This window comes from Varanus komodoensis, unplaced genomic scaffold (assembly GCF_004798865.1).
Source record: "Varanus komodoensis strain SLA01 unplaced genomic scaffold, ASM479886v1 scaffold10, whole genome shotgun sequence".
Classification (NCBI taxonomy): domain Eukaryota; kingdom Metazoa; phylum Chordata; class Lepidosauria; order Squamata; family Varanidae; genus Varanus; species Varanus komodoensis.
In genome coordinates, this window is record NW_025335269.1 from 20,846,103 (window position 1) to 20,873,307 (window position 27,205).

General features: G+C 40.2%; 1 protein-coding gene across 3 annotated transcripts in view; it reads left to right on the top strand.

Annotated features, from left to right (window-relative positions):
- LZTFL1 (leucine zipper transcription factor like 1) overlaps positions 1-24,070 on the top strand; it is a 26,965-nt gene extending 2,895 nt beyond the window's left edge. Inside the window, exons 1-11 of one of the 3 annotated variants that reach the window (XM_044456129.1) lie at positions 3,158-3,168; positions 4,949-5,011; positions 6,533-6,657; positions 7,314-7,508; positions 13,708-13,768; positions 16,896-16,964; positions 18,497-18,562; positions 19,391-19,468; positions 21,597-21,770; positions 22,447-22,550; positions 23,465-24,070. In XM_044456129.1, coding sequence (XP_044312064.1) covers positions 6,581-6,657; positions 7,314-7,508; positions 13,708-13,768; positions 16,896-16,964; positions 18,497-18,562; positions 19,391-19,468; positions 21,597-21,770; positions 22,447-22,550; positions 23,465-23,483 — 843 coding nt within the window. In that variant the 5' untranslated portion in view covers positions 3,158-3,168; positions 4,949-5,011; positions 6,533-6,580 and the 3' untranslated portion in view covers positions 23,484-24,070. Of the gene's footprint in view, positions 1-3,157; positions 3,169-4,948; positions 5,373-6,532; positions 6,658-7,313; positions 7,509-13,707; positions 13,769-16,895; positions 16,965-18,496; positions 18,563-19,390; positions 19,469-21,596; positions 21,771-22,446; positions 22,551-23,464 lie in introns of those variants that run through there. The other 2 variants (XM_044456113.1, XM_044456122.1) reach the window with 2 other exon arrangements.
- The last annotated feature ends 3,135 nt before the right edge of the window (positions 24,071-27,205 follow it).

A 27,205-nucleotide genomic window follows, 5' to 3' on the forward strand; every position in this document is an offset into this window, starting at 1 on the left:
GGCCCAGCCACTGATTCTCAGCCTAACCTACCTCAGAGAATTGTTGTTGTTTGGATAAAAAGGAGTGGAGAAAAACCTTGTAGGCCAGCTTGGGTTCCTAACAACAGGAAGACTGGCAGAGTATAAATGCAATGCAATAACAACCCCTGAATTTGCCTGACACATCTGTTGAGAATAGATTGATCCTCAAGATTTACCAATACTTAAAGCAAGTTTAAGAAAGAGGAGCTGATTTACTTTCTCGATAGGCCTTCCCCAGCCTGGTGCTCTCTAGATATGTTGGACTTCAACTGCCTTCCAAACTCCCAGCCAGCATGGCTAGTAGTCTGGGAGCTATAGTCTAAAATGTCTGAAAGGGAACAGGTTGGGGAAAGCTGCTCTAGAAATATTCCTTTTAACTGACAAAACAGTTAATTTTTCCCCAATTTCATGTAGGCTGACAATTCTGAAAATCAACAATTTGTGTTGCAAAAAGCTGCTAATTGATGTGACGGGTGGAAGTTGTTCCAGCACAGAACTGTAGCTGCTTAACCCTTACCATCCATAATACCTTTTGGCAAGCAGCTTGTCCAGCATGCTGCCAGCTCCTGTTCCACTTTTCAGCCTGCTACCTGCTCTTTATCAAGACTGTATCACATAGAGATAGAGCTTATTGAGTTGCAGATCTGGGTATATACCAGATACGGGCTTTTCTGGTACAGTGTGGGTATGTGTGTGTGGTGCTTATACCAGTGCTTTTTTTGTCATAGAACGCACCGGAACAGAGTTCTGGCACCTTTTTTCAACAGATTTTCCAAGTTTTAAAAGGAACTTTTGAAAATTTGATGTTTGGTTCACATGGATTTTAATTGCCCTGTTGAGCGTAGCAGGTCGGCAGCAAAATCATTAAAATGGTGCATGTGGGCTGCTTGTGTGTTGAATCTGATGCATGAGTACTTTGTCCACGCTGGTTGTGATGGCGCTGCTCGGCTTGTGGCACTGCTTGGCTTGTGATTGGTCGTGCGGTTGCACGCTGAGTGCTTACTGCGGGCAGTGACCATTATGTTTGTTACACAACTGACGTGTGTGGGTAACTGATGTGTGTGGGTGTGTGTACAGTGACTGACTACGTGCAAAAGGTAAATAATTTCATGAGTTCCGGCACCTTTTTTCTAACAAAAAAAGCACTGGCTTATACTATGTATACCCCTTGGACCATGCTGATGTAGGTCTAATCAGATCTGTGGGATGCCTGACACAATTAAGTAGACAGTACAGAAGCAACATGATAGTAATTATGCACCTGCTGTTTGAATGAGTGGTGCTCTTATTAAAGCATTAGGGATTCTGAACTGAGCAGCAATAAAAAGGAAACATTAAAAGTGAAAATCCTGTTCGTCATTGTAAACTGAAATGCACTTAATATTTGAGCTGTGGTTTTCTGGTCTAGTTTTGCTGTGGTGTTTGGATGAGCACTAATTTTTGAAGTGTGTTTTTGTTTAATAAGAATATAGTCAAATTTTAAATAAAATATATTATGCTTTTATATATACATTCTCTATAGACAATGTGGTTTCTGTTTGTATTTTATTTTAGAGCTTTAACTTCAAGTTATCATCTTTTTTTTTAAGGGGGATAGATCCAAAGGAGCTTCCCCTGTGGAGGAGCACACTTCCTCCTGAAGTGGGCAATTCTCTGGATCCAATCCAAAGAATTATTGTTTTGAGGTGCTCGTTGAACACTAACTGAAATAAAATGAAAACACCCACTAGCAAGCCTTAGTATCAGAAATATACAGTGCAATCCCACTTACTTACTCCGAAGTAAGCTTGAATGCGTTCAGCTGGATTTACTCTCAAATACATAAATATAGGATTGCAGCCATAGTGATACCATTTTTTCTTTTGGGTCATATTATTTCTGCACCAACAATCCGTATTTCATTTCAGTTTGCCCCAAAGTCAGTACTAACATTTGTCTGTTTTCCAGAGCTGTCTTTTCTTCTGTTCATAACTCCAGGCTTTCTCCCGCAAAGCAGTGCTGAATATACACATACTATAATGCACTTGCACTAGAAGCTTTGATATTACATGCCCAACAGCAGATGGGATCATGACTAGGATTCCATAAGATCAGAAACTGCCACCAACCTCTTGCATGTTACCCCAATAAAGATGTAGCAAACAGTATTAATAATGGGGATATGAGATATGGGGTTCTTTCCCACAACACTCAAGACAATGTAATATCAGAATAATAGAGTTTAGGGCATAGCTGGAAAAGTATAATTGCAGAATGGTAGGTGCTTTCATCCTGAAGTAATAAATTATTGCTTGAGATCTGTATTTTTATATATTTTATACCATCATTAGTTGGTATCCTATCAATAACATATGTTATATTAACTAAATAGGCACTTTTATGTAAACAGGCGGAGTCTTAATAGTGAGTGTCAGTGACAGATCACTGAATGAAATAGCTGCAGCTATGATCAATGACAGATTGTTTGAAAAAGGGCTTGGCAAGAACAAGGATGGGGTATAGGAATTCAGCCATAAGTAGAATCTGGGTCAGGCTGTTTTACTCCTTCAGACACTCCTCCTTTCTTTGCCTAATGAAGGACGACCATACAGACATATGCCCAGCTTTGAACAGGCAAATTTACTGCATGAAGAATAAGACAAGAATTTTGTTTAGTTTCCAAAAGTTTGATAACATCCTTTCAACATTTGTTACTTACATTGGAAAATTGGTTTCTAAACCTGAAGGACAATATAATGCAAATAATCAGGGGTTCTGTAAAGGAGCCAAATTGACCACCAGCAAGTTGTTGCCTTGATTTTGTTTTCTAGTTGGAATCACAGCATGGGTTCATTAATGCTCAATCAAAAAAAAGTTGGACATTGTGCAACTGCCAAAGTATCTTATAGAATGGAATAACACCAAACCTCAACTGATTTCATGCAAGGGAAAAAAACGGTTCTGTATATTTTTAAATCTGTACATTTGTAAGGATGCAGATGGTGTTTGTAATGGACTGTTTCTTGATGCTTTTATACTCAGGAACTAAATAAAAGTCTTATCATTTAAGTGAATGTCTCTTTTTATTAGTTATTTATGATATGTAGGTTTGCTGCACTGATGTGACCAGGCAAGGGAAGCAGAAGATAGAAGCTAGCACTTCACAAGGCAAGTCTGGTGGAGGGGAAAGTGGGTAGCAGAGTGATCCTCAAGCCAGGCAGAATGAACCCACCCTCTTAAAACTCCCCTTAATGCTGAAATTTTACAGCTTTTCTGAAGATCCTGAGGAACCTTCCTTCATCCTCAGTTTTTTAAAAGCATTATTGTTAAAAATATTAGCCTATGCCATGTGCATGATCCAGGATGGTCAAAGAAAGAAGTACTGGTAAGATTGTGGTACTTAGACTCTCTAGTAGTTCCTGAGCCACAACCTGAAAAATAATTAAAGCAGTGATCTAGTGTTATTCTTATGCAAAAATATGACATTTGGTTAGACAGTTTTCAAAATGTCCAGTAATTTATTTTTAAATGTTCCTTTTCTGATATTTGTGGACATATGAGCTAGTTAAAATGTAAGAGTCAGACTAAGAGTCAGTGACTGGTCCAATGCCATCCAGTGAGCTTCAAGGCTGAGTGGAAACTTGAACCTGGATTTCCTAAGTTCCATGCTATCACTCTTATCCACTAGGCATCCTGGGAGTTGTAGGCCTTTTCTCAGTCTAAGCAAGCATAGGGTTGCCCCTAAGTGACACCTATATTGATATGAGAATTAGAACTGATCTTTGGAGAACTGTTGCTCAGTTTCAGAAGAACCCTCAGTAAGGAAAATTATGTTGCTAAGTGTTGTTGCCAATTGCAGCACCCCAAAACACCCCAAAAGTAATTGGCCATAGAAAGGCCCCAAAAGTAGTTGGCCAGAGGAAGGCCACATAGTAAAAACACCACAGTTATACTGTCCCAGAAGGGAGGGCAGATAAGAACAAAATGAACTCTGTGTAACCCACAGCTAACATGCTTGCCTGATCTCAAATACAGTCATCAAAGGGACAGTGGAAACTGGTTCTAGCCGCCATGAAAGTTGCAAATGTGCAGGGAGTAAGAACATGGCAAGCCTGTGTGAATCTCGAGCAGATAAGAAGTAGACATGGGAAATGTCTGATCCTTGGAAAAAGAAAGGACTCTTTCTCCAGCACGGGAGGGGGTGTATACATTGATGTATCAATGTATTAGATGTGTATTAGGTGACCTAAGTGGTTACCTAGGGTATAAAATGCATGTACTGGGGTGCAACTTTTGAGACACTGCTTTGGGCTGAATGTCCCCTTTTGTCTCCCTGATTTTGGCTCTAAGTCTCGTCTCAGGCTCTGTTTGGCTTGGGTCTGGGGTCCACCTGGGTTTGCCCCAGCTGTTGACTGTCACAATCCGGTAACACTGTGAAAGTCTATGCATGTTTATGTGGAAAAAAGGTGTAGAATCTATGGTTCTTTAAAGCTCTGGAAGTCTGAACTGGAGACAGTAATAATGACAGCAGTTTATAGAATTCAAAGTATTGTTGAATAAGTCTTGTCTCAGGCTCTTTTTGACTCTGGCCTGGGGTCCACCCAGGTTTGCCCTAGCTGTTGACTGGCTAAGGTTGGTAACAACGCTATTGTAAATACACTCCCTCTCTGCCTCAGCCCTTTAACCTTTATTATCCAAAGCATATTACACGATAGGGTAGTCATAATGCCTAAGGATCAAACTAGAGGAAGAGGAAATGGTTTATACTTAAGAGTGTGTCACTGGGAGCTTTCCTTCCATTCTGAGTATCAGGTAGGTGGGATGGGAAAGGCAGATTTTGACTGCGTTTGGTGCTGCAGCGAAAGATTAAAGGCTATCCTTATCACAGTCCCTGTATGTAAGCTCCCCCTTCTGAAGATTGTTTAAAAGGTCTTTCTTCTTCTTTAAGATCTTGCACACCAGAAGAAACGTCACGTTAAGTTGTGCAAGCCCATCCTCCTCCACCTACAATGTATGTATTATGAAAACCTGCATTTCAACTTAGCCCGTAAAAACCACTAACATATGTACACGAAATACTAATCAGAACTAACTTGGTATTCGAATTATCAGACAATAGATTAGGTATTCTAACTTTCCGTTTGATCAGTTAAAGTGTACGATCTACTCTGCGCGCCGTTTAACCCCTAACGTATCTCCCCTGGCTCGTTGGTAAACGACCACTGTGACCTCACTTCCGGTTGCGCGCGCGCTCTCCCTCATCCAATGATGTTCCGAAGAAGGCGCTCGCGGGGCTGCCGTTTCCTCACCATGGCAACCGTCGTTTTGTAAACCATCCCTTCTTCGTGTAGGACCACCGCCGGCTAGTCATGGTGAGCAACGGACGGGTTTTTTCTTCTGTGCCAGCTCATATTCGTTTCTCTTAGAAGTTGCTGCCGCAGATTTCTCGGGGAAGGAGGGAACCTGATGTTGTCCAGCCAAGAAATGATGCTTCCCCGCCTGAAAGAGGCCTAACCTCCTTGGGCTTTTATTTATGCCTCCGGCACCACAACCCGGTAAAAACTCCGACCCCTCATGATTTCGAGACAGATGGCTGTAGCCTCACGCCGAGCCCTCCTTCCAACTGTTTCTCGTCTCGCTCCCTTCCATGGAGGACGATGATATCCCCAGACGGTCCCCTTCGGGACCGCGTCGGTTGGTACGCGCGGGTTGCAAGTTTAACTTGGTCCTGCAGGCGACCCAGCATCGGTACCGTTTGGCTGTTGGGTCAACGCCAACTCCCTGCCGCTATTAACATAGCGGTTTCTGATCATACAGATTCGTGACGAATGGAAGGGGTGGGAGAGAAATGTGGCCTTGCGTTCAAACCAATGCAACTTTAACTGGGAGTAAATATAGGTTTACTTTCCATGATTATTTTATGTATTCTAGACAGAGCATATGCCATCGTAAAAATAAAACAAAAACCAGCTTAACATACACAAATAGAGAATTCCATAATTAATAACAGAAACATCATTATAAATCCACAAGTAACACAATAATGCAAGTAAAATAAAAATAGACGCCATAAAAACAATCTAAAAATAATACATGAAGAAAAATTTTCATCTACAAGAAACAAAATCTTAATTTAAGGAAATATGCAAAGTACTACAGATCTACTAGTCAGGTGGCTTATAAGAGAAGCTGGGAGTGAATATTCATAAATGAAACCATGATTATTGGAGGGTCTTTCGCTTGTCTGTGTTCCTGTTCCTTCTTGAAAAGGACATGAAACCATCTGCTATATCATTCTGTCTGCAAGCAAGTTTTAATGAGTAAATCTCAGCAGGGCAATCTTAACACAGGGAAAATATGACCTAGAATGGTGGTATATACTTAATAAGAATAAACAGTGTTAATAGATTTTTAAATCCATTTGTTGGGATAACTCTTTAGATGAGAAAAGTTGTATTATTTCCCTTTAAGTTCACAACACTGAATAAACAAAAGAGCCACATTTGTTGCATGTGTCTTACCCTCTTTACAGGCTGAGCTGGGTCTGAATGATCACCACCAGAATGAAGTTATCAACTACATGCGATTTGCACGCTCTAAACGTGGCCTGCGCCTCAAAACAGTAGACTCCTGTTTTCAGGATCTTAAGGACAGCAGGTACTATGTGGATGAAATAATATGAATGGAAGTTCACACAGGGTCAATCAAATCGTTTTCAACCTATTCTACATCTGTCTAAAGTTTAAAATTAAAAACTGTACCAGCAAGGATTGTAGCAAAAATTATTTCATTATACTGTGGAGGTACACCTCAAATGTGGTCAGAACTGGAGTGTCAGTTTTTCAGTTGCCAAGTATTGATATCCTCTTTAAATACAAACATTGTAACCTGAATTTTGTAGCCATTAATACAATTCAGAGCTTTATACATAATGTCTTGAGTATGTACGATGCTTTCCTGCTTTGCCTTCCCAGTAGCACCCCTATTACTCCCCAAAATGCTACACCCTGAAAGTGGGGATGTGGTAGGATATCCCCTGGAACAACTTACTCATGAGGAGCTACCATCAGAAGTAATAATTGTCTACCACCACTATGTGGTCATGCAGAAGCACTATACAAGAAAAGTTACTTCAAATATTGATCCCTGTTTTAAGAAGCTTGATTTAAAAGGCAATTCTAGTAAAAATGTAATTTGTCAGTTATCTTACCATAAAAATAGTCATATTCTTTTAAAGATCTTTTGCTACTTGTGATATTTTGGATTTCTGACATGATTCTTTTAATACTTCTGTTTTGTGGACCTCTGTGTAGGCTGGTGGAAGATACTTTCACTATTGATGAAGTAACAGATATGCTGGATGGCTTGCAGACTGTGGTACACAGTGAGGTGGAATCTGAACTAATTAACACAACATACACCAATGTATTACTTCTGCGCCAGATTTTTTCTCAAGCGGAGAAATGGTATCTTAAATTGCAAACTGACATTTCTGAACTGGAAAACAGGTAATTTTTTTTTTTTAGTTAAAGAGAACATCATATTAACTTAAAATGTACCCTTGCTAATCATGTCTTTCTAAGAAGTGTTATCTGTACAAACTAAAGCACTTCAGGTTGTTTATGGGTTAAACAACCCCCAGTTAACCCATGGTTTCTTCTTGTCTTAATTTAGGTTAATTTAACCCAAAAAAAAGCAGGTTGCTTACCTGTAACTGATGTTCAAGTGGCCATCTGTGCAGTCACACATATGGGTACTGCGCCTGCGCAGTGCCTTTGGCAGGAAGATTACAAGGTTTTTGGCAGGAAAACTCCGCTCCCCCTCCCCCATGGCCTATAAAGGGCGGAGCATCCGCCATTTTGTTCAGTCTTTGACGACTGAACGTATGCCTCCATGTGGAATAAATATTCCTACTGTAAATGATATCGGTACCAAGAAAAATGGAAACGTTCGGTACCGACAAAAATATCCACTCACCGACACCAAGTGGGGCCGGTGGGTGGGTTGTGTGACTGCACAGATGGCCACTCGAAGAACATCAGTTACAGGTAAGCAACCTTCTTTTCTTCATCATGGCTTCTGTGTATCACACATACGGGTAGATTAACAAACTTACCATAATGGAGGAGGGGAGGTGTCCTCAACGAAGAACAGATGAAAGAACAGCTCTGCCGAAGGAGCAATCTTGTTGAGCCCGAACGTCTAAACGATAATGTTTGGCGAAAGTGCAAGGGTTCTCCCAAGTAGCAGCCTGACATATATCGTCAATCAGTACTCCTGATGCAAAGGCAGAGGAGGTAGCAACAGCCCTAGTCGAATGGCTTCGAGGAGCTGTGGGTTAGTCAATCTTAGCCAGTTGATAGGATAAAGTGATAGTATGGACTATCCACTTAGAAAGTCTCTGCGGAGTGACAGGAGCGCCCTGATCTCTGGTAGCATATTTAACGAAAAGTCTATTTGAACGCCGAATAGATTCTGTCCTAGATCTGTAGAAGGCTAAACAGCGCCAAACGTCAAGTGAGTGCAATGATCTCTCTAGCGGAGTCGACGGAGACGGAAAGAAAGCCGGCAAGTTGATATCTTATCCCATATGAAAGGGAGTGGACACCTTTGGGAGAAAAGATGGATCGAGCCGCAGGACGACCTTTTCTCTATGAAAGTTGAGGTAAGGTGGGTCTACACGGAGAGCGCAGAGCTCACTGGCCCTTCATGCTGAGGTAACCGCTACTAGAAACACTGTCTTCCATGAAACAAGATGTAAATCGACTGTTGCTAACGGTTCAAAAGAAGCTCTTGTAAGCGCTTGCAAAACAACAGAGAGACTCCAGGTAGGCATTACTGGCCTGATCGATGGATTCAGATTATAAAGCCCCTTCAGAAACCTCTTAATAGTAGGTTGAGAAAAGATGGACGATCCATCTAGCATGCCACGATGATAGGCGATTGCTGCCGTATACACCTTAATCAAAGATGGTTTCAGTCCAGAGTGGTGTAGTTCTAAGAGGCACTGGAGAATTTGGTGTATCAATGATGTAAGTGGAGAGAACGAACGAGACTTGGCAAAGGTGGAAAATCTTCTCCATTTAGCTGCATAAGACTTCCGTGTGGAAGGCTTTAGAGCGGAATCCAAGATGTGTTGAATATCCGGGTGCAAGGTTGTCGGATTCGGTGGAACATTCGTCGGATCTGACAGTGCTGGTGGTTTGAAAGAGGAAGCAACGTTGACCCCAGCGGATTTGAAGGCTCTGAATGCAGCGGATTCAAGGGCAGGATTCGAACCACTTGAAGTTGCCGTTGGTACAGATGTAGGAAAATTAACTATCGGATTCGCCACGCTGTTAGTTTCAGCGACAGTATATCTGGATGGCGCAGCGCACCGTCCTGCTGGGTTATGAGGTACGGAAGCAGTGGAAGATGAAGGTATTCCCTGTGAGAGATGTCGAGCAGTGTGGCAAACCAAGGTTGGCGTGGCCACCAAGGGGTAATCAGTATTCCCGTGACCCGATCATATACAATCTTCGCTATGACTCTCATCACAAGAGGAATCGGCGGGAAGGCGTAAAAATTTAGGTTTCTCCATGGGATCATGAAGGCATCCCCTAGGGATTCGCACCCTATCCCTGCTCTCGAACAGAAAGTCTCGCACACCTTGTTCTGTTGGGTGGCGAACAAATCCACATCGGGAAACCCCCAACGATGGAAAAGATTGTGTCTGAGGATCTAGTTCCCATTCGTGAGAGGTAAGTATGCGCCTGCTGAGAAGGTCCGCTTCCACATTGTCCGTACCGGCCAGATGGACTGCCATTAGTGTAATGTCTCTCAGAATGCACCAGTCCCAGATCTGCATAGAAAGTCTGGCCAGGGTCGGAGATTTCGTCCCACCTTGTTTGTTCAGATAAAAGACGGTGGCTATGTTGTCTGACGTCATCTGAACAACCCGATGTTGAACAACATTCTCGAAAGAGCGTAGGGCTTTGAATACCGCCAAGAGCTCCAGGAAGTTGATATGATTCATGGATTCTTGATGAGTCCACGTGTCCTGGGTATACAGGTCGGAGCATACCGCTCCCCACCCCAGAAGAGATGCATCGGTACCGACGGTTATCGATGGTCATTCGAAACTTTTTTGTCACAATGAATCAATTCAGATTACATAAGTCCAAAATCAGACGTAAGCCACCATCCCGCTTGGGGACCGTAAAATATCTGGAGTAGAATCCGTGAAGTCCGTCATGTTGAGTTATTTGAATCAATTCAGATTACGTAAGTCCAAAATCAGACGTAAGCCACCATCCCGCTTGGGGACCATAAAATATCTGGAGTAGAATCCGTGAAGTCCGTCATGTTGAGTTATTTGACGAATCGCTCCTTTACGAAGAAGTTGTTGTATTTCATCAAGCAGTACCGGCGAGCATGATGTAAACCAGATCAGACCCGATGGGGGAACGATGTCGTATTCTATCCCATAGCCATGCTGTATGATGGACAATACCCACCGGTCAGATGTAATGGACTCCGAAATGGGGAGTCGGCTTCGCAGCCGGTCCCCAGAGGAGAGGGGGGTGGGTAAAGGATAGGTTAGAGGAATGGTTTGCCCATCCCGTCAACACTGCCTCCTGTCGTCATATTGGCGGCGGCCTTGTTGGTAGCGTTGTTGGGGCTGTTGTCGGCAACGTCGCTGCTGCTGCTGCCCGTGCTGAGACTGTTGCCTGGATTGGAAAGGCTGTCTGTAGGGCAGACGGGTCCATGCCCACTTACGCCTTGGTTGAGACTGGAGCTCCATCCGTCGGGCTGTCATGTGGGATTCATGGAGTTTTTTGAGTTTATGATCTGTCTTGGAATGGAAAAGCCCGGACCCGTCAAAGGGCATTTCCTCAATTCGGCACTTAGTCTCTTCCAGGAAGTTGGTGCTCCTCAGCCATGCATGCCTGCGGAGAGAGACGGCACTGACCAAGGCTCTTGAGTTGGTGTCCACATGGTGCCTGGCTGTGAACAACTGCTGAACAGCAACCTGCATTGCCTCTTTTATTAACACCTTGGCCAGGTCGCCCTGGTGGTCTGGGAGGGCTGAGACGATGTTGTGGAGGCGTTGCATTATAAAGTACTGGTACCTCGCCAACATCGCCTCGTAGTTAGAAATACGCAGCCCCAGGGCTGAAGCTGCGTAGACTCTCCTGGCCAGGGAGTCGATCTTACAGCCCTCCTTATCCCATGGAGCGGTGCGGCCTCTTGCCTCTCTACCCTGGGAGGACTCCACCACGACCGAGTTCGGCTTGGGGTGGCGGAGGAGGAATGGGTACTAGGTACCTCCCGAACCCAGTACATGGATTCGCACCTCCGCGAAGTGGGTTGAGGGGAGAAGGCAAGTCCCAGGGTTGCGTCATCGCCTGCCGTAGGGTGGTAATCAAAGGCAGGATGATCGAGGTGGACTGCTCCCCGTGGACGACGTCATAAAATTTGTCCGTCGAAGGTCCCAGACACTGGACAGCGTCGATATCCAGGGATTGGACAAGCCGGGACATCAGCTCCATGAAGGAGACATGGGACTCATCCAGTGACGCAGGGCCCTGGGAGGTCACAGCGATGTCAGGAGAAGTGGAATCGACGTCCGAGTCGTCAGAGTCCGCGCCGTAGTACGGGGGAGCCGAAGAGGAGGACTCCACCAGCGAGACATACCAGCTACTCTCATCCCAAGGAATCGGGGACGCGCGCCTCAGGTCCAACGACAGCGGGCGGTCGCGGGAGGGTGGTGGGGACCAATCCCTCAGTGCGGGATAGTACCCGGTAGAGTATGCCTCGCCCCAGGATGGATAGTAGGAGCGATGCCATTCCTCGGATCGCTGCTCCCTCAAGCAGCTCCTGCGGACCCTAGGTGGGGATATAACCACATCCACCTCCGGTCATGGGCATAGACATGGGTGACCTAGCCCTGGGGGAGAGTCTTGAATTTCCCCATCAGAAATCGACCCCCGCTGAAGAGTTGGCAGTGGCTTAGTGGGAAGGTCGGCCACACGTCAAGGTGGCCCTTGGGGGGTAACCCTCATAGCTGCCTGGAGTACCGGCTCGGGTGGGGTCGGTACAGTAGCTGCCGCCGGTACCGAGGCGGCTGTCGAACCCGAGTCACGGTGCCGTGGGCGCTCCGGGTCCTTCGACTTCTGGGTCGGTTTAGGAGGCTTCTCTTTCCTGGCCTTCTTTCCTGATTTCTCGGTATCAGCATGTTTGCGCTTCTCACGCTTCTTTTTCGGAGAAGCGGGTGGAGCCCTCATGGTAGACGCGCCTTCGTCCGAAGGGCATGAGGGCGGGACCACCATGGTAGGGCCAGGCTTCGGAGCAACGAAGAGTGGGTTGGACTGCATGAGAGCCCGATCCCACAGGAGCCTCCGGAGGCGGTTCTCACGATTTTTCCTGGCCTGCTTAGAGAAAGCCAGGCAGTGAGAGCACTTGTCAGTCCTATGCCCCTCCCCCAGGCAGAGGAGGCATAGGTCCTGCGGGTCAGATGGAGACATCTTCGACCCACATTCCGCGCATTTGCGGAAAGCCGCTCGCTGCACCATCGCAAGAAATAGGAAAAAAGACAGTGCAGAGGGTAAGAATATATTTTTGGGGGTTTTTTTTTTTGTTTTGTTTTATAGAAGATCGAAAGAAAGGTAGAACAATAGAACTACAGAACTAACAAGAACTATAGAGAAAACGAGAAATAACGGATATAATAACTGGAGAATAATAGAGAAGAAGAGTACTATACAAGTAACAGTCAGAGCGATAGTCGAAAGCGGCACAAGGCACAGCGAACGGCGGTCACAAAGACTGAACAAAATGGCGGACACTGCGCTCTTTATAGGCCATGCGGGAGGGGGAGGGGGAGGGGAGCTTTCCCGCCAAAAACCATTAGCTTGTAATCTTCTGGCCAAAGGCACTTTGCAGGTGCAGCACCCATATGTGTGATGCACAGAGGCCACAACGAAGAACCCTAAGTGCCCAGGTTTGGATGGTAACAACCTACACATGTGACATTCATACCTTGTTGCTTGGAAACAGGAAGCGGCTTGCACCTCCTGAATTCTTGGGTTAATTAATCCATTCATTGCTTCTGGATGCCACTGTTATATAGGAACAGAAAATTGACAATTATTTTCTAAGAGTGATTACTTTTGAAACCATAAGGTGTACTCCTATACATGTGTAGACATAAAAAAATGTTGACTGATTTGTGTTAAGATTTCTAGGACTTTTTCTGCCCAAATGTGCAAAAGATTGTATTCTTCTCAAAAGTGAACAACTCAGTTTTTTCCTGTCTGACTGTAGAGACAGTTCTTCCACTTCTAATTGTTTTCACACCCTACCATCAAAGATCCATCAGGCGCCAACCTTACTGGGGTTTTAGGTGCCAGGTTTTAGGTGCCTGACAAAAACTATTCTTTTTCAATATAGATGACACTACTTAGACAATCTATGTTAATGGCAGTGGTTTTAGTTTATTAATTTTAATTTATTAATTTTATTAATGAATGGCTTTGTTTCATTATATATGTACGTATATTGTGTTTTATCTTGTTTATTTATGATATTTAACTGCTTTATTTTATTCAGTCTTATTATTGACTTTATTGCAGTGGCCACCCAGAGAGCGAGATGCTAATGGACAACTTTTATACAAATTTAATGAATGAATGAAATTGACTAAAATGTTTTCTGCTATTTCTCAAGGGACTTACTAGAACAAGTTGCAGAGTTTGAAAAATCCGAATTTACATCTGCAAATAAGAAGGTATGTGTCTGTTCCTTTTTATCATTTTTATTTTTATTAATAACAAGACAAATACAAAATACCAATAGCAGCAACTAAAACAAAAAAAGTGTAGAAACAACCCTAACCCCCCTCCCCACTCTTTGCTACATAATAATTGGTATAATGTTGGTATGCTGGCTACATAATAATTATTCAATTCCTTCTTAACTTCTGCCATGCTTCCCTTCTGTCGTGAGGCACTCTTCCCAATCACTCACACAGGAGCCTCAGTTAAGGTTTTAAGTCTTTAAAGAACTTCAGCGCTACACAGGCAATGAATAATAAAGGAGCTTGTAATGATGTTGCTATGCAGATGTTGTCCCCTCCTTTCTGAGAGGCGTAGGTGCACTCTTCACCTGTCTCAGACGCCCCTCCCTTGGTGGATTAGGCAAACTTCTCTCCCTCCTCCTCTCTATTTCCCTTGACTCCAATTGTCCCAAGCGGTGTGCTCTCCTCCTAATCCTCCTATCTCGAGCACTCTTCAGAGTTTTCCCAGGTTTATCTCTAGCTTGCTCTGTCATCGCCATAGCAACTGGCTCACTAGCTGGTTCCCTAGTTCCTCTATTTCCCCTTGTTACAAGGCCATCGGTCTCTGGCCCCAGAAAAACTTTGTCAAAGTCGGGGGGCGGGGGGTGTTTGTGCAGTTGGCACCAGGTAGAAATCTTCTTGCTCTGAGGCTTGACTCTCACTGGGAGCTTCTTGCTCTCTCACGTGTGCCAATGACTTCCTGGAGTCATCAGGCATGGCACCCTCTTTGGGATTACCCCCTTCTATTCAAAATTTCATTAAGTCACAGGAAGGTTTAATACCTTTCCCTTTTATTAAAAAGTGTTCAATAAACAACCCCCAAATATCATTAAAGTATTTCTTATTTGTCAGCCCCTTTTCCCCTTAATTCCACATGTTAATTTATCATTAATAGCTATATTTCAGATTTCCTTTTACCATTCACTTATTTGGAAATCCCATTTCTCCATCTTTGCTATTATTAATCTTGCTGCAGTTACTAATTCTTGTTATTAATTCTTTCACATTCCTTTTCCACTTCTTTCATAAAATATTGGCAATAATGCCATTCAGGTTCTGCTTCAGTATTTGAATTCTGTATCTTACTGATTTCCTTAAAAACCATTATCCAAAATTTCCTAATACTTTCACATTCCAGCCACATTGGGAAATAGGTACCCAGTCTTTGACTATATCTTCAACATAAATTGGAGTATTTCTTTTCCATATAGTATAGTTTTACTGGTGTCAGGTACCATTTCCATATTAATTTATACAAACTTTCTTTAATTCTAGTTGACATGCTTTTTGGTATTCTCTCATTCCATGTTTTTCCCCATTCTTTCTTATCTATATTCCTCCCTAAATCCATTTCTCATGAATCCTTGAGAAAATCATACTGGTCCTCCATATCCATGCCTAATAAAATCTTATAAATCTCATTATTTCTCTTGTTTCCATAATGTCTTATTTTTCCCTGTATAGAACATTCTTTTCAAATTTGGTAAGATTTCTACTTTACCATTTTTCTTCAACCATTCTTTAGTCCATTGTTCTAGTTGTGTGACATTAAACTAAGATACTTTTTCTTTTCTTAGTACCACCTTTATCCTTTCCTTATTATTCATTTTCTCCAACCAATCTTTTAACCTAATAATTTATTTTCTCTTTAATACTTTTCTTAAACTACCTCTCAAACTTTCTGGAAATCCATCAATTTCTGTAACTGGAATTACTGGTGAAATTGTCAGCATAACTTTTTCTCTATACTTATTCCAGATTTGTACCAAATTTTTAAGAAAAGGGATTTTTATCTTTCTTGCAATCTCTTTGTCATCCTGTTTTTTAAAAGAAGGGTTTAGAAAGGATTCTTCCATTTTTTGATCTTTTATTTTTGCCCATATTATCTTTTCAGGCTGTATTATAATTGTTGTATGTCTTATTTAATTTGCTACATAATATAATTTAATATTTGGAATATCTAGTCCTCCCATTTTTTGTGACTTACACCAACTTTTTTTTGCTTATCCTTGCTTTCTTGGAATGTATCTGTTCTAAAAATGTGGCCAAATTGTTTGTATTATTTTGATTTCTTTACTGTGAAATAAAGGAATAGGATAGCTTTATACCTCTGCATTTAAGGAGAAGGCAACAGTGCAGAAAAGTATTGCTTAGATCAAGGATTCTCAAATCTTATTGTAGTGAAATTCCATTAGTCCTCCCCCTGCCCCCCCCCCCCCAAAACCACTTTCAGTGTTTCTTCCTACATTACTTACAGGTCTCCACAAAGTTACTTATCTTTACTTATATTGAAGTCTCTTTCTAAAAACATTTTGAGAGTTGGGGAACGGGAATTATATCATGCTGTCTCTTGGGGTATACACCAGCTATCAGAGTCACGTTGCTTTTGTCTTCTGCAAAGCTTAATGGGGATGACAGTTCTGAGGGAGAGTGGATAGTCTTGCTTAGTCTTCCAGAGAGCTGGGAAAATAGGGAGAAAGCAGTGGCAAGTCAACTGTAGATAGGTGAAGGGGATTCTACTAATAACCAGCAAATTGAATGAGGCAACCATCAGGAGGTTTGTTACTCTGACAGTGACAACCCAAGCCTGCAGTAGTGTAGAAAAAGTTGAACAGTGAAATGTGGTCCTGTGTATTAAAAAGTAGATAAATTGACAATGTGTGGCAAGATCAGAGACTCTCAAGATAGTACAGAAAGAGGGAGGGACACTGACATGGTCACTGTTATTGAAGGGAGTTGAGAGCAATGGTTTAAGAAAGGGAGGTGCCAGGATTCCCATCTGAAAGGAACTTTGGGAGGAGAAAAGCCCTTCTGTCCAGCCGAGATCTTCAAGATGGCTGCTTTTAAGTGTATGGTGACACAGACACCCCCTCCTCTAGATTGGGGAAAGGACTTAATTTGAAGGACAGGTTTAAGGATTGTTACTTTGTATGCTAGTTAGAAATGAAGAAGTTTTCCTATAGAAAGGTTGTAATACTGTAGCTCATTGGACTCAATGGAACTCACTTATAAGGATCATGCTATAAATTTTAGAAAGAAAATGGTTAATTATAGTCTTTATTGGAACTTTTATTTGTAGCCTAATCCAGAGCTGGTTAAACCTAAACTTACTCCGTTACATGAAGGAGCATCAGAATTGCTAAATAAGGTAAGACGTCTTGTCCCTTGATTTTTATGGTGGCCAATTGTTGGTAACCAAAACTATGCATGTTACTTCACACTTTGTTTAGAAGTTATTCTAACATAATTCAATAATTTAAATAGTTAATGACTTAAGTCAATGGAGGCAGCCTAGTTATTTTCACATGTTTTAGATTACATCTCCTTAAGACCCAGCAACACAGCTAATGGTTAGGGATTATGGGAACTGTCTGGAAAACACAAGGTTGCCTGTTTTGACTTAAGTCCTTCTGGAGAGAAAAACATTTTTTTCCTGTAGTTTTACTTAATAGAATATTAGGAGTACAAAATTGCTCATGTAATTTGCAAATAGCCGTTTTAATAACTTTACATTGCAATTGAATGCATGCTTACTCAGATGTAAAACCCATACTATATGGGGATGATGGGAATTGAAATCTAATATCTCTGGAAGTACTAGTTGAAGGAGGTCACTGTTCAGTCTTAAAGAGGGAGTAAGTAATTGTTTCAGTAGGCATGTACAGGATTGCATTTTTAACAAACAAGATGAGTTGCAGTGCTAGGTTGATAAGTTACATGTTTAACATTCCATTTGAGAGCAACCATACATTGTTGCAAGCATGCACACCTTAAATCACAAAACATCAGGATCAGTCTGAAAATTCTTTTTAAGAATCAGAAATCTGAAAGGGAATAGTCCAGTTATTCCCAACCCACTATCCTGAGGTTTTTAATCAGTTTAATCCAAAAGCTGTGTCTCTTTAACATATTGGTGAGTTTTAGATTTATTTGATTCAATTTTATATGCCATGATCTAAAATAGTTCAGTTACCCTAGATTCTGAAGTTTTTTATTTTTTCGCTGCCCCTAAGCTAAGTGAAGGCAAGTGAAGGTTAGGATTTTAATTCTGTATTCTCCAAAGAGAAGCATATGCCTCTTTTTAGCTTTGTTTTATATGAGAACTAAGCACCACTGAATTAAATTATATATGTAACCAAAATAAACACTGGAAAGGGACAGAAAGAGATATTCAAAACTGAAGTTGTGGTGGGAGAAATTCTTGATGTTACAACTTGGCTTATAGAAATTGAGAACTGGCTGATGCATATAGAGTAGTCCAGGTTAATGTGTGCCCTCACCCCTACCCACAAAAAATAAAGATAGCGATCCCTCTCCCTCCCCTAGCTAATTATTCACATTGTTTCTTCACTGAGATGTGCCTCATAGTGAATATAAGCATATAGTGAAGCAGGGAATATTGACTGAATGTGGATATCAGTTCTGGGCATGGTGTAACTTTTTCTACAGATCTGTGAACTTGTGGTTTTTTCAAATAAGGAACCTCATATGTCAGAGCCTAATGACTACCTTACCTCCCCAGATAGCTATGATAGATAACCATTATCTTTTTCAATTTGTGACAAATTGCATTTTTATTGTTCTCTGAAAATTACTTCCAGATACAAGAAATTTCTGCACTCTTGATTTTAGTTATAGAAGAGAACAATGTAGTAATGAACACTTCTTATTTGCCTGTAGGAAATTGCAAGACTCCAAGAAGAAAATGAAAAACTGAAGACTAGATTAAAGACAATAGAAATGCAGGTTAGCTCACCTGAGGTTGATATATGTGTAGAAGAATAGCAGTTCTCTTATGTTTCTAATTGTGTTAGTGTGCAACCTATGACTAATAGACACTGGGCAGGTTCACACAATCCATGGTAATCTTACTGTTGCAATTCTGTTCTGCTGTCTGGACCCAGTTCCAGAGTTCCTGTATGATAGGATTAGTTTTCTGAAACCACAGAGAAAATCAACAGTCTTTTCTAAGGTTCTATGCTCTCCAGATCTGGGAATACCATTTACCATTGTTGGTATGGAAATGTCACAGAGTTTGCAGGCACCCTGGCAAGAGTGGCTGCTGAAGTGTTCACTTCTAGCCTTGGATCTCTACTGCCTTCAGCATGATACAACAGAGGTTAGTCTCTGGATTCAGAGGACCTGGCCTTTGCAGCCAGCATGCTTTTTCTGTGCTAGCTGTGGCTCAAAGGTTGCAAGACTGACTTCAAAGCCAGTGCTGGGGGACATGGAGTAAGACTCCTCCAGAATATAATATATTTCAGCAAAGCTTCAGCTTCTCCTTGCAAGCAGGCACAAAAGACTTAAATGGGTGCAATTGGTCAAATAAATCTTTTGCCAAGGCAGGAGTCATCCTCAGTAGGATGCCCATAATTTTCCAAATTTGGAAAATCCAGGCATCCATATTGGATTATGCTGTTGACTGGTTCTAATGCATTTGCTTTTTGTTATTTTTATCAAGTTTTATTAAGGTTGAATTTATGATATTGGATAGAAAGGCAGGGTATAAATCAAATAAATAAAAGCATGGTTTGCTAATATAAGTTCTGGTTTCAGTTTTCAAATTTGTTGTAGGCAACCACTGCACTGGATGAAAAATCAAAGTTGGAGAAGGCTCTACGGGATGTACAGATTGCTCAGGGGGATCAGAAGGTAAAATTACTTATATAGGAGAAAAGACTTCTAATATTTGAGACCATTTGAAAAAATGATTGCATGTAGGCTATTTTGAAGGTTTTTTTTTTTAAAAAGATGAACATATTTTACCAGATGCATTTTGAACCCAATAATAATATGTAATGTTGTTAACCAAATTTTATGAATAAAAAGAAGCAAACTAGAACAGCTTTCCTGTTTTTAGGACATTGCGATTGGAAAATGAGTATTAATGCCTTCTAATTTTATGATGTTTTAAATGTTGTTGCATGTACTATTTTTAATTGACATTTCTTTTTATTTTGCTTTCTAATATGGTTTGGGGGTATGTATTACTTAACATACTGTTCAGTTAAAGTATCCTTCATTCGATAATAACTTTTTCAAGAATTTTACATGTTTTTCAGTATTTAAAGGACTAGAACCATGCTTTTTCCCTACTCCGCAGCAATTGATAATGTTAAACTACCATTTAGATAAGCTGAATGGCAATGCCTCTGATAAAATTTGATTCTTATTTCTAAATGTTTCAACATTCTGTCCAAGGTCTTATGCTAAGCTATTTATATATAGTGAATCTGTTGTTGCCAATTTTATTTTATTTTATTTATCTTTAAAAGAGTCTCCCACTCAGGTCATTCTTCCTGCTTACCTACTAGTAAATCCTACTGATTTTTAAGATACTTCCTTGCATGCTGGCTTTATGATTGCATCTTAAATGGCCCAATCTTATATGGACATATTCAGAAATAAGTTTTACTATTTTCATTAAGTCTAAGCAATTCTGTATAGATAATAAATTACATGTAGGTAATTCTGCATGGGTTATCAGTGCATATTATTATTTTTTCCTAACAAGGGCAAGCTGAAGAGAGAATATATTATTAAGAATTACTCAAGTTCTATGGTACATAAGATACATTATACCTTTTTAAGACACTTGTTGAAATTTTACGACTTCCCTAAGGACCCTAAAAGCCTCTAGGACGCCTCTTCCTGTCTGCCTTTTGCAAAAAAGGTTTTTTGAGTGTTTCAGACCAAGGTTCCATAGCATAGCTGTCTGGGCCATCCTGGGAATTGTCTAAATGTGCACAGAGTTGTACCCCAAGATTAACCATTTGTGTTACTAGCCAATCTCACACAACTATATCTTAGCAATCAAGGCTCAATGTTTATCAAACTGAAGTATCAGTGTCATCGAGTTGGAAAATTCCCCAATCTGGTATCTTCCAGTTCTGTTGTGCTACAGCTCCCTTCATCCCTATCCCAATTTTTATATATATACACATGTATTTTAAGAAATGCTCAGAGAGAACTATACATGCAGGGACAAATAATAACAGTTAATAAATATTTTTCTAAAGATGTTTTTGCTTTAGGTTTTCTCATGAACTATTCAGCAGGGTACAATAAAACACTTTATTAGGCATTTCATGTCTGATTCTTGGATACTCCAAATAATTTTTAAAGCCACACAAAAATATGAAGAAAAATGAATTAATGCTACTTCATATTAGCTTATAGCACCAAGGCTGAATTGTTCTGTTTTATGATCTCTGATGTTTATGTCTTTGAACTATAAACAGAAAACCTTCCCAAGTTCCTGGTTATTTTTTCTTCAAAATAGTTTCTGTCTGTGTTATAAATGTCAGTCCAGCAATTCATGACTCAGTGGCTAATCATTCATTCTTATGTGTACATTCTTCCAATATTGCCCATTGTTATGTTGAACAATCATATATATTACTGAAATCCAATTAGGCTTAATTCGTCCTAAATGTAATTCCTGCTCTATAGCAACATAGTATAGAAGAATGAGACCAAAGTTTCCTACATTGCACTTCAGAGTAAAATTTATAGTTTACTTGACCCATTTCATTTCAAAGTTCTCTTGCTCATGTTTAGATAATAATGACAAAATGCTACTGTATTTATCATTCATCTCTTGTTCCAGATAAAATAAATCTGAACTTATGTCTCCAGTATGAGACACAGGTATATTTACATCTGGGATCTTATAGGGTGTGTGTATGTAGATAGGTTATTGTCAAATAATCCATTATTATGTATGTATTTTATCTTTATAGAGATGTGTTCATATGTTTCTGTTTCCTTCCTATTGTAGTACAACACTTCTCAGGATATTAGTGAACTAGAAAATACTGTGGCTGATCTGAAGTGTCAGTTTGAAAAGACGTTGCAAGACAGTAGTGCAAGCCAAAAATCTTTGGAAGAGAATCTGGTGTCAGCAAAGCATGACCTTCTTAAGGTTCAGGACCAGTTGGCTATGACTGAGAAGGTTAGATTTCATTCTGTTGCATAGCTATAGTTAGGGCTGTTTTCATCTTCTTTTACATCCCTCTTTTAACACCTATAATACAAGATACTGGCAACATAAATGAGCTGTGCGTGAAGAAGAATATAAAAGATTGTTACAGCTAGAGATGCCACTGAATTTCATAATTAGAAAGCTGACTGGTCAAATTGATTGATTACTGATTGTATATTTTATTATATAATATTGGAAGTCTTAGGGATTCTGGATTTGTAAATGGAGTAATAAAATATCCATTGGAAATGAAAGCGCAAAAGGTAATTAAGGGTGCTGGCCTCTACTCACCTATCTTGGAGTAAGACCCATTGACCTCTAGTGAACTTAAATCTAGATAAGCATATATACAGAATTGTGCTGAAAATGTCATTTCTCTCAGGTACATTGACTGAATTTAAAAAATTTAAATAGACATAGTACAGCTATCCAGTAATGTTATGCAAGATAATTATATATACAAAATTAAATATCCAACACAAATGATTCAATAAAATGCTTTGCCACATTTACTGCATGAGGTCCACCACTTGAAATTGGGTATTGTTATCTTGATCTGAAGTTTTGAAGATGATAATTGTTTATATAGTTTTTGGCCTAGCTTTAAAAATTGCAAGTATATGAATTAGTTATTTTAAATGAACAGGAATTAGAGAAGAAGTTCCAACAAACAGCTGCCTACCGTAACATGAAAGAGATTCTGTCCAAGAAGAATGAGCAGATAAAGGAACTACGAAAGAAGCTTTCAAAGTAAGTGGCATTCTGTTTATCATCTCAGAATGCCTTTGCTTCAGCAAAACCGTAAGTCCTAGAAACTTCTAGTAAATGAAACTGAGTCTTGGACCTAATGAACTACTTCAGATCTGCCTAAGCATGTTTGCATGCCTAGTGAAATTTTATTCTTGTTCCTTTCTGCAGCCTTATTCTCATGCAATATTGCATAACATTTGAAACTCTCTTCATAGCTGTTTACAAGCCAAGTGTAAAGTTATCTTGGGTCTGCTGAACTGAATTGTTGGTAAACATGTATAGTATAAGCCAAGTGAAGTAATAGTTAGACTCTCCTATTTCCTTCTGTTCTGTATAAAGCGGGCAAAACCTCTGACAAGAGGATCCAGCTCCTCTGGATAGTTAGAGTTGTCTGTTCCAGCGCTGTTTCATTGGAATCACATTGGCAAATAGTAGTGTGAAGGGTCAAATCAGTCTATTAGGATTTGAGATGTACTGTTTGAATTGAATTTATAGATCCTAAAGTTATACAAGTATGCCCAAGTGGGAAAATAGTAAGCTACCTGAACATTTCAGAATTCTTCATACTAATTACTTAATGTCTTTAAAACATCTCTTCAAGGGTCCTAGTTTCCCAAGAAGTCCACATCTTCCTCTTGTCCTACCAGTTTCTCCCAAATGCCAATAATTTGGGGTGTCTATCCTTTTACACAGTTTTCCTCCATTTTAAGTTGAAAGGCTTAAAAAAGTCATAAGCAGTAAGAGTTAAAATATGTTCATATTTTCTCGCCACATCCCTTAGTCATTGACCCTCCTGCCACTGGAATGTGACCACCAAAAGCTTAGTCAAAATGACATGTGGCTCTCAAGCTGAAAGTTCTTTTGAAGAATAGATAATTTCGCTATTTAAATCTGGTTTTCTCCTTTCCTTTCAGATATGAACCTGATGATTAGGATCTGAAGAGTATTTCTTTGTCATGAAATGGGACCTGTTTTTCCATCTGTTGCAATTTATACTTTCCAAGCATTTCGTTTCTGTTTCTTTCTCTTTTTAAAACTATTTAATTATTAGAAAGTTATAACTGAGAATTAAAAGTTAAAGAAAAGGCACAGTCTGAGCTTTCTGTGTTATGCCTTTTTTGAATAGCAACCTTGTGCTTTGCCTAGACAACTACAAGCACAGTGCTATTAGCCAGTTCTCTGTGAAGTAGGAAAGTTTATTATTTCAAGTAAACTATAAAGGTTAAGTTCCAGTTCTTTACATACCTGTAAAATGGAGGGCTAAGGGGTCTGTTCCCTGCAATTTACACACTTCCCAAATACGTCCTTTCTTTTACAGTTGTATTAGCAGCAGAAAAAATATTTTCCAGGTATTTTGCACAGTAATTCATTAATTAGCACCTGTTATGAAAAATTTGCTGAGCAATTTTCAACAGAGTTTTTGCACTGCAAAGAGAGGAACCTGCTCTATTCAGGAAGCAAGCAAATGTGGTATCCATGTTGATTAACCAGTTAAATAAATGTGTAACTTACACATCTAACTGAATTCTGTCATAAGTGGAAGTATTTTATGATGTTACACCTGTAAGGCAAAAATCACCAAGTATAGTGCCTGTAGCCTTTTATTAATTTCACTGCCAATTTGCACAGAAACTTCCAGCTAGCTGCATGAAAATGAATAAGTAATGTGCAGCCGCCATTCTTTCTGGATAGTATTCATAGGTCCCGACTATATGTCTGTAAGAGACCGCCAGGACTCACCGGGTCAAGTCATCCTCATGCTCTAGCTGTAGGTACTCAAGCTGCTAGGTATGAGGACGAAGGTGAAATGAAAGGCTGCTTTAGAGGGCTTCTAGTCAGTGAGGTTGGGCTAGCTGGGGGTGAGTGGAGTTGCATCAACAACAGCTAAGGCTCATCCCAAGCAGACTATTAAGTTCTGGGATATAGTTGGAGGGGGCAGCTGGAAGGAGGAGAGGGAATTGCTGTTTGCCACACCAGAAGATCCCTCCTGTAGTGCTCTGCCATGGCTTCTTTTGCTAAGGAGTCTGGAGGACCCAGCAGACCCAGACAAAGGAGCTGCTGGTAAAACCAAACCTGGACCTGATGCTTGGCATAGAAGCAGAGAAGAAGCCTCAGGTGCAGAGAGACTGGGGAAGCCTCTCCCACAGGAACAAACAAGCCTTGCTCCAAGGAGTCATGCCACCAGGAAGGCAAGTATGTCAGACACAGACTATAGGACATTTGGGGGTTGCCAAGCTGGGAGGAGGGGAAGGGAGGTGTATGTCTTTACCCTGAACAAGGATCTCTAGGCTGGCCAGGCCTCAGTGCTAACTAGAGGCAAAGACTTATAAATAAATGTTTGAGTTTACCTCAAGAGTCTCGTGACTATGGAAGAGGGTGGGTTCCATTTACCCCTCCCTGAGCACAGGTTCACAATGTCCCATTCTAAAAGTGTTGAATAATGAAATAAAAATTGTCCTCAATCTGCTCACTTAACAAAATGCTTTTGAACAGGATTTGTGGAAAATATTACACTGGAGAGGTTGCTTCTTTACCTAGACAACTCCAGTAGTAAAATAGTTGACCAGTCTTCATTCCTGTATTCTGGCTTCTTGAGTTCTATATCTGTGTATTTTAATTGTTTTTTATGATACATGGTATCAGATTCTAATGAAGACTCACTTTGGGTACATGGTAAGTTTCTTTACATTTTTCTTTCTCCCTTCAACAGTTGTATTTGTAATAGAAAGCTGTGATAAAATATTTCTTGATCTCTCTGTTTAAATATCTAACATGCAGTTTATATCCTGGTGGAATCTTAGTCTAAAAACATCTTCAGATTATATAAATCAGAACCATTGACATCTTGCAAAGTTCTGTGTATAATATTCTAGTGCATTATGTGGAACATGTTTCTGGGCTGCTCAACAAGCAAATTATGTATTCATGTGGCGCTTGCCACCAAAGAAAGGCTCCAGGGCAGGGCCAAGCCTCTGTTACCTGGCATCTGTGCCTTGCAGTAAGATTTCTTTTCCTTTGCAGAAAGAATGTGGGGAGGGTTACAAACCTACAGGAGTAAAGTTCAAGTTAAGAACTTGTTAAGTGTTCAGAGTACTGAACTGGGACTTGGGAGATCCAGATTCTTATCCCTACCCAGCCATAAAGTAGACTGGGTTACTCTGGGCCAGTCACTGTTTCTCATCTTAAACTACCTTTTGGGGCTGTTGAGGTACTAATTAGAGAGGATGACCATCATGTAAGCCATCTTGGGCATTTTGCAAGTGGAAAAAAGGGAGGATGTAAATATAATAAAAAGGGACACCCCTCTCCATTTTTTTATAATTAAAACCTACCTCTGAAAATAGAGCCATCTAGCTATCATGACTAATTAGCTAATCATGTTGTTCATATGCTTACTCTCCATAGGCTGTTCCAAAGCTTCCCTTTTTCTGAAAAAGAAAGTCTTCCCATCAGAGATAGGGAATCACTGGATTCAGTCCCATGAATTTCTTAATCCTATTTTAAAACTATTTAAGACAATGGCATGTTATAGGGCAAATAATACAGGTTAGATACAGCAGCACACATAGTATGGGAATATTGAACTGTAGTGTGTATATATGTTCCTTTATACCTGTGGCTTCAAATATACAGGCAAAGTCTGATTTAATGACTAAAGTCCTAGGTACAGAGATTAGGTATATGTAATCAATATTTTATATTGTTAATTTGTTGTATGTATGATATTTTAATTTTATGTTGTGAGCCGCCCCGAGGCTTCGGCGAATGGGGTGGCATAGAAATGTTTTAATAAAATAAATAAATAAATAAAATCAGGAAATGTAAATAATATAAACCTAACATAGAATGGTTTCTTCTGTCGGACAGAACACATTAACATCAACCTTTAGCTGATTTATGAAATAGAATAGCATTAATTATAGGTAAAATGAAAATGTAATTAGGATGGATTAATAGTAATATGAGTAGAAAAATAACCATTCTTGTGTGCCTATAAACTAAAGGATGTTCTCTCTCACAGTAAAATTTCACATTGCCTTTTTTAACTGTGACAGGATCAGGTGGCATAACAGGAAACCACCCAAATTCAGAATTTGGTCACTAATTGACTTGGAAGAAGTATAGAATGGTAATATTTTATCTATGTTCCCTCACCTTAGCAGGTACTTTGTGACATTGTATGTACACCAATATACTTAAAAAACATACCCAATTTCTCGGTACATCATAAAAAGGAAACTGGATCTTTAATTAGATCCAGATTTCATCATAATTGGTGTAAAATAAGTGGGAAGTTAGTAATAATAGTATAAGTCCCATTACCCTTCAGTATGTTAAGTCTTGATCCAATGCACAGATAGTTTATTTTTTGAGGAAATTTGTGGGAGTGCAAAATAGATGGGGAAATTGTCCCCAATCCTGTAATCACAATCCAAATCATTTGTGCATACTATGTGGCTGCATTTAGTTTCCTTTAAAAGGTTGAATTGGTAACATTATAGTTTTTCCAAAGTCATGTCTTCTTTGGCCTTAAGTGTTTAATTATACTTAAGATATTTTAAGTGCTTTTTATTTTATATTGGGTCCCTTCCATGCAGCAAATTTCTGGATTCCTGATTTAGGTTCTATTTATGTCTGGAGTGGGATTGAGGAAA